Here is a 7,890-nt window from a genome sequence, read left to right as displayed (position 1 = left end):
ACTTGTGATTATTTGTGGTTGTGATTGAACGTACTTGTGACTATTTGTGGTTGTGATTGAACCTATTTGTGGTTGTGATTGAACCTATTTGAATTTATGTGTGGTCGATATCTATATGAACTATCTGTGATGCTTATTGTGATATATGTTATATGCCTTTGATGTTTGTTTGAGTGGGGTACTTTATACATGACCGAACGATAAAAATAGGTAGCGGTCGGCCACTTTGCCGAGTGTTACACTCGGCAAAGAGGGTATTTGCCGAGTGTCAGGGCAAATACACTCGGCAAAGAGCTGTTTCTTTGCGGCAAGGAGACGGATTGGTCTAGGTGGAGTGGAGAGTTATATACTTAGGGTTCTTGTTGGGCTGGGCTATATCTAGTTGTTCGGTTGAAATATACACTTCGGGGTCTCGTAGGTCACCCGCGGGGAAATTATAAACCCGACTCCGCACCCGCCATATGTCAGGTCCCCAAACCCAAAATCCGTAGGGGATTCCATACCCCTCTCTCGTCAGGTCTGAAACCCGCGGGTTTTGAGTCCAAACCTGCATGATTGCTATCCCTAGTCGGCGCGCACCCCTGTCTAGTCGGGTGGGCGCCGGCCGGCCGGTTTCCCCCGAAAACGGTACGTGCGGGTCTCCCCGCATGTGGTTCACGGCATTTGAGATTGTCCAGCACAGCAGCGCGTCGCGCTTGGGCAGTGATGCCGTGCTCACGGCAGCCGTGATGCATCGCTCATCCGCACTGCAACGACAGCGACCGCAATGCTGCGCTCGTACGCGCGGGCAGTAACGCCCAGGTCTCGTTCAGGTTCATGATCTGTTATCACGGATCAGCTCATATGCTTAGCAGCTTAAGGATCATCTGATTCAACCACATGCTCAGTAAAGCTCAAAGTTCAAGCACTACAGTTCAACGAGATACATGAAACTTGCATTCAATGAAATTCATGAAAAAAGTTCCATTCGGTGTTTATATATTCCATCGTCCTACTGGAGCAGATGGAATTTGGAAACTTATTACATATATGTTGGTAAAAGGTACGCGCAAGCACACACACAAAAGCTAGTTTCTTGGTTCGGATCGAAGTAAGATACAATCATAAGAGTACAGGATGATGAAATAATTGCTCGAAAAGGCTTGGACGACAACGGCACGGCGCATGTAGTAGGTGAAGGACGTCAAGCACCAGGGGGTGGCATGAAAGGACCAAGCAAATACATGAGAACGAAAACATGAGTGGCGAACTCACCACCCTTGGCTAGATGCTCGGCGTGGAAAGCAGCCCCGCAACGTGGCGCGGTGTAGTAAAGCATCTCCGCCCACACCGCGGCAATGAGGTCCCAGCGCTCAGCTTCATCCTTGATGCTAATCAGCTCCTGGGCCACCTCACGTGCACGGGGCAGCACTGGAGACGAATATAGAGCTTCAGCACTCTGACAGAGTTTCTTCATGTGATCCTCGGCAGCTGCATCGTTATTGTCATCGTTGGCCGATTCTTCATGGTCTAACTGGACAATTTCATCTCGTTCTTCCTCCTTGCTGGATTCTCCTTCATGCTCGACCTTGCTTGTTTCAACTTGTTCCTTTGATTCTTCACGCTCCATCTTGATCGTCTCTTCAGAAAGAAGAAGCTTCGTGATGACAGGATCCTTGTGATCACCTGGATTAACACCCGCCTGTCGTCGATACAGAGATAGTTTTTTTGCAATTTCATATAGGGTGTCGTCATGTTCAACATGGGAGTAGGTAGTAAGCATCACACCGCACTTGAAGACAAGGTACATGATGTAGTTTGATAGCTCTCTGCTCATCTGCTTGTAGCAATGCTTCTTCAATAATCCATCAGCAGAATAAGTGGTGGCGGCGTCCTTGTCGCCGGAGTAGCGAAAGCAGATGTCTGTTGCAATGTGCCATATGATGAGCACGCTTCTTGGGAAATCAACACCGGTTCTGACGCTCTCCTCAAGTGCTCTTAGTGTGCTTGTCGTCGCCTTGCGGTGATGAAGCGCTAGCTGGCCACGGGTGCTGGCAATGTTCCATTCTTTTCTTGTTCCCGAGACTAACAAAGTGTCGAGGATGAACTCCTTGATGGGCATACTGAGGGCTACATCATATACATCGCAGCCAAACTTTTCCTGTATACTTCTAAGGCACTCGGATACCTCTGCACTATTGATCATGTTGTATTGGTTGAGCTTTTGACACCACAGTTCCTTGGAGGAACTGAAGCGGGAGAAAATGAAGCTGACAATAGAGGACACATCTAGTACTACTGCTCCCACAAGCAGTAGGTAGGACACCATGATATCAACTCTGCCTCTTCTACTATGGAGTAGTGGATCCCCCTTTTCGGCCGCCGCGAAGAGCACTAGGGCAATCGGGATTGCGACATACGGGAAGAGGGTGGGTCCCCCGTACACGATGGATTGAAAGATGGCAGTACAAACCATATTTGATGAAATCTGCTTAGGCTTAGACACCGGTCCTGAACCAACTGATGAACCCTCCTTGCACTTACTCAAACTATCAGCAATACCCTCTCGAACATAACCTTTGGTGTAGAGTCGTGAGTAGCACTGTACCAGAAGTGTTCCCACGTACTCGTAGGCATTGTGGTGGTCATCACGACACAGGAACTCGTCCAGCATGCCTGGTAGCTCCCCAGTCTCTGCTAAGGTGATGCTCCGCACTGTGTTGAGGGGAGCATCCCCTGCCATGATGTCGGTTGTGAGACTGAAGGACTCCATGAACCGTGGACGCTCTGTACTGCCGTTGGACAACCTATTAAGAACTTTCCCCATGTCTTCTGTGGCTCGTTTCCTCTTGTCCTCATAAGAAGTTTTGCCTTGCCCGTACAGCTTCCATGATATGGGGCTCTTCAGAAACTTTGGCCTCGCAAAGAAGAGGTACAAAGTACGCCCCGCGTACTTGAAGAACCCAGAGACGAACACGAGAACCAACGCCGCCTTGAGCCGGCGGTCCGGCCAAGAGGCCTTGCCCACGACGTAGCCGGCGACTGCTGCCTGGGTGACCAGGTTCAGTAGGTGCCGCTTCCACAGCTCGTTGTCCTGCATGGAGAAGGCCGTCATGGTCTCCTGCCCGCCCAGGTGGACGAGCACGAACGGCGCCCAGAAGGGCATGAGCCCCTGGTCGCTCGGCTCGATCGCGCGGACCGCGAGGTGGCCCAGCACGAAGGTGGCCACTGAGTCCGCCGATAAGTAGGCAAGCCACAGGACCAGGCGCCTCAGGGTGCTGTTGCTACGCATCCGTTTGCCCGCAAAGAGGAAGAGGAAGACTTGCAGGAACAGGCTGACGAGGATCATGCTGTGGATCTCCCACGTGTTCCACAGCTCTTCGACAGCAGGCGCCAAGCTGAATGGATGCAGTTCACCGTTAATACCTAACTAGTCTATACACCCCGTGCTCCCGCATATTTTTAAAAGATATTGTATTTAAAAATTATTTAGAAATTATACTATTAGCTAATAATTGATCAAAATTATTTACCTATTATTCTCTCTTTTTTTAATACTTCAACATAATACTTGTATAGATGTATACTTATTATCTTTGTCCAGTTGTGATTGATTTTTAATTATTATTTACTCTATACACTTTTTCATCCACATTCACACTTTTTCATTTTATATCGCACCTCCAAACATCATATTTAGCATAAAAATTAATATTTTTCATCACTTCTTCACATACATGTATAAATGGTCTACATGGTGACACCCATCATGCATATATACCTTAACTTAGTTTATTTTTGTTTTTGGATATTTCCGTAGATGAAGATAAGGATAAATAAATTAAGATTTAGATGTTTACTTTTAGTTATTTTAATAACAACATACATGGGTAACTTAGATAAAAATTTAGAATGACATTTTAAGTTATATTTTATAATGATATGCATGGGAAATTGAATGAAGATTATTTTTTATAATGGTAGAGCTGTGTAATTGAGATATAGGTTTAGAGTTTTACCTTAAAATATTTTCATAATGATAGTGGTGGTAATATTTTAGAAAATAAAATAGACCAATGACTATAGTTATTAGAGTTTACAGATTGATGTTGATGTTTCTGATTTTTGTGAGAATTTCTACGATTTTTTTTCCAGCGTGTCTCGTGTACGCAGTGTCCAATGGGACAGAAATAATAAGGTCACGTTGCTACAAAACTATTAGCTTGAGTTAGCTCTCATTTGTTAAATATTCAAACACAGTACTTATATAGATATACACTTATTATTTTCATCTAGTTGTGATAGGTTTTAGTTAGTTTACTCTATAATGCTTTCATCCACATTTAAAATCTTTGACTTTTCATTTTGCATCACAGGTATGCACTTGAATTTGTTTAATGTTCCTAAGTTTGAGCTATAATTTTAAAATAGAAATCTATATTCTCATCACTTCCTTTGTATCTTTATAAATGGTGACACACACCATGCATACATACCTTAAGTATTATATCATATAGCAATAGTGTAAGAAATAGACAATTTATAATGATATATTGGTGTATATTGGTGGTATATTTTTAATAAAGGTGATTTGGATACAAATTTAGGGTCACCTTATGTTATTTTCAATAATAGAAAATGTGGATAATATAGATGCAAATTTAAGGGGTTACTTTAAGTTATTTTTTAAGTATTAGTGGTGGGCAATCTAGTTGCAAATTTAGGGGGCTATTTTAAATTATTTTTTATAATGACATAAGTGGGGTAATTTATATGAAGATTAGAGGGTTACTTTAGTTTATTTTATATAATGGCAGAGGTGGGTAATGTAGATATAGATTTTGGAGGGTTAGTTTGAGCTATTTTCATAATGGTATAGGTGGGTAAGTTTTTTTTAAAAATATGATAGATCCAATGGTTACGATGATTTGAGTCTGCGGATTGATGCTAGATGTTTTGCCTTTTTTTTTAGAATTTCTAATATTTCTCTCGTTTTATAGAGTGTCCACCAAGGATTATAGGTGGCTTCACCTGTAGGGCTCAAAAGGAGCCTCCAATTAGTAATAGTAAGACAAGATATAAGTAAGTTCATCGTGCAACCCACATGGCAAAAAAATAAAAATAAATGTGACTAACTATATAACAAAGAATGGGATCTTCACATGCTTCAGTCAATGTATAAATCATTAATTGATTATAACGTGCTTCACCGTCTTTGTTTCGTGTGGAGGTTGATTACAAATCATTGATTGTTTGTTTCCATTGGTATTTGGTATTAACTAGATAACTTGATTAAAAGAAGTTGGCGAAGAAGCGAGAAATGTTGTTTCTCTAATCTGGATGAGATAATTCAAATTATTTTCATTAATTATATTTTAATTACAATTGTGCCAAGTACCTTTGGAAAATCATTAACATTAAATTTTGTTTATGCCCATCTATAATATCGAGCACACGTTTGATTTTGGCTACATGGAGTGGACCAAAAATCCAAGGTTCAGACCTTGGTGTGAGTCAGCACTCTATGTTATATATGTAGGTGTTATTCAAGGTCACGCACTGGACGAGGTCCCGGATACTGTTGCAAAAGGAGAAAGAACGGGATCTTGTGCGTAAGTGTGCTACGCATTGGAGATCTTTTTTCAAGAACAGCAACTCTGAAGAAACCTTGGTACACCTGTTCTTCACATGCACCTTCAGGCAGAGGTGCTGGCGTTTTCTACACATCAGATGGGACTTGAGCCTGATGAGCATGGATATGATTATTGAGGCCAGAAGAGACTTCAACTTGAAAATGTTCAAGAAAATCCTCCTGGTGGTCTTCCGGGCCATTTGGAATCATAGCAATGAAGTCATTTTTGATAGTGTGCCTCTATCCCTAGGGAGGTAGAAATCAATTTTCAGAGAGGAGTTTAGTCTTATTCTGCATAGGGCCAAGCCCTCCCTGAAAATAGAGTCGGAAGCCTGGTTTTGTAATTCCTTTTCCTCTTTGGGCCTAAGGCCTTGCAGAACTGTATATAATTCTCCTTTTATAAAAGAAAATACCAGTAGGGGCCTCCCCTGGTGTTCGCCTCAAAAAAGAAAAGAGCACGCAGGAGAGCTGTGTATCTTTGTATTAAGAAGAAAACCAGATCCTCCCACGCGATCTGGGTTATATTTGTTAGTGATTATACTGCACAATTATGTGTGTGTGTTGGGGGGGGGGGGGCGTACAATGCTTGTGCTCCTCGCCCTGGGCCTATGGTCGCTGCTAGCGACCAACCTGTAGTTGCCATGTATTATTTTGGCCCTACTCGAATCCAAAGTTGTCCTTTTCTCAAGACGATGTCCATCATCTGGCTTCAAAAAATGAACCAGTTCTCCACGACTCCAACCCTCGGCCACACCGCCATCAATCTCGATCGCCCTCGCCTCTATGGACGGGGCTACTAGTCTCCTTCGATAGTGACAACCTTATTCTGGCACCAAGATCCATGCACAGAGGCTAGACTCATCAGCGTGGAGGCCGAATCCTAGTGGTAATCTCCCCGGTATATGGGCCAAATAGGGACCAAGGAGAGGAGGAAAAGAAAGGAATGGAAATGCACCAATATCGACCTTCCTAGCGATGCATCAATCGAACGGACGGAGTGCGAGATATCTCCCTTCAGTGGTCCTTTGGTGACAACGCATGCATCGAGCTCTGCCTCATGGAGAGCTTCCAAAATGCCACTCATGAGGATGCAGATGAACTAGCACTCCACCTCCTTCGGCGGCCGTGTTGGATTTCATGTGAAGAAGAAAGAGAGAGAAATGGGATCTCACAAGCTAGAGAGAAGAGAGCAGGGAGAAAAGAGAAGGAGAAAAAGACCATTGGGGGACACACATCATTAATGGGCTAAAGCCCACACCAATGAAAGATAAAAGGAAAGGAGGTAGCGACGTAATCGCTCTCTATAAGCCAGTCGGGAGATCACTTTGAAAACTGGAATTCAGGGGTAAAATGCCTACAAGCGATTTTGAATAGTTTATTTCGCCACGATGAGAACCTTGCAATTGTGGTTGTGAAAAGGTGTATAGTGGTGGCAGACCAAATTGTTCAAAAATATTACATTCGCACACACATATGCACACATCACATGGGGGAAGATGCCAAAAAGTGTACTTCCTCCGTCCACGAATATAAGCATTTTAGGACATTGACACAGTCTTTAATGTACTACTTTGAACAATAATATCTATAGAAATAAATTATAATAAATAGAAATAATTATATATTATGATAATTAGTTTCACGATTAATCTTTTTGGTTTTGAACAAAGTTAGTAGAAGAAGCCCCTACCTTTTTTATAATTTTTTATTTCAGATTAGTTTAATTCGCTCCTATAGAGAGTCGAACTTGGACTGCTGGGTGCTACTCACATGCTCTAAGCCTCTAACCACTAGGCTAGAGACCCTTTTGCATTTCACGATTGATCTAGTAAATGCTAGTAATGTTTATGAATTTTTTGCTATAAATTCTTATATTTATGGAGAGAGGGAGCAGTTGGCAAGACAAAACTGGGTAGTTCTTCGTACACTCTACTATAAGAAAGAAGAATTGAGAGTATGATTGTAAACATATACTAAAATGGAACATGACAACTATATTGACTTTGGATAATCTGAATATAATAAACAAAATGAAAGCAAGAAATGGCACATAGTTACCTTTGTTCTTTCATCAGATCGCCCCTGCCAGGTTCGGCACCAGTAGTTATAATGGGTCTCATTTTAATATTTGGTACACGCAAGCACAACACGCAGTGTTGCCTTGCTGCAGTAGTATATTTATAATGATTGTAATGATTGGTGATCGACAAGTTTGATACATATGCGCCAACGGGATCTTGCTTCTGTAGACAGCAAAGTTCATATATCTGTAAGATGCT

General features: G+C 42.5%; 1 protein-coding gene across 1 annotated transcript; it reads right to left on the bottom strand.

Moving 5' to 3' along the window:
* Positions 1 to 938: 938 nt before the first annotated feature.
* Positions 939 to 7,781, bottom strand: LOC101766188. Its single transcript, XM_004978667.2, has 2 exons — positions 7,670 to 7,781; positions 939 to 3,377 (listed from the first exon to the last, which is right to left on the bottom strand). The coding sequence occupies exons 1-2, from the start codon at positions 7,729 to 7,731 to the stop codon at positions 1,184 to 1,186; spliced, it is 2,256 nt and encodes a 751-aa protein (XP_004978724.1). The 5' UTR covers positions 7,732 to 7,781; the 3' UTR covers positions 939 to 1,183.
* Positions 7,782 to 7,890: the final 109 nt, after the last annotated feature.

The sequence above is a fragment of the Setaria italica genome, chromosome VIII (assembly GCF_000263155.2).
Source record: "Setaria italica strain Yugu1 chromosome VIII, Setaria_italica_v2.0, whole genome shotgun sequence".
Taxonomy (NCBI): Eukaryota; Viridiplantae; Streptophyta; class Magnoliopsida; order Poales; family Poaceae; genus Setaria; species Setaria italica.
The sequence above is the reverse complement of the archived record's forward strand: the minus strand, read 5'-3'. Positions and strand labels throughout refer to the sequence as shown.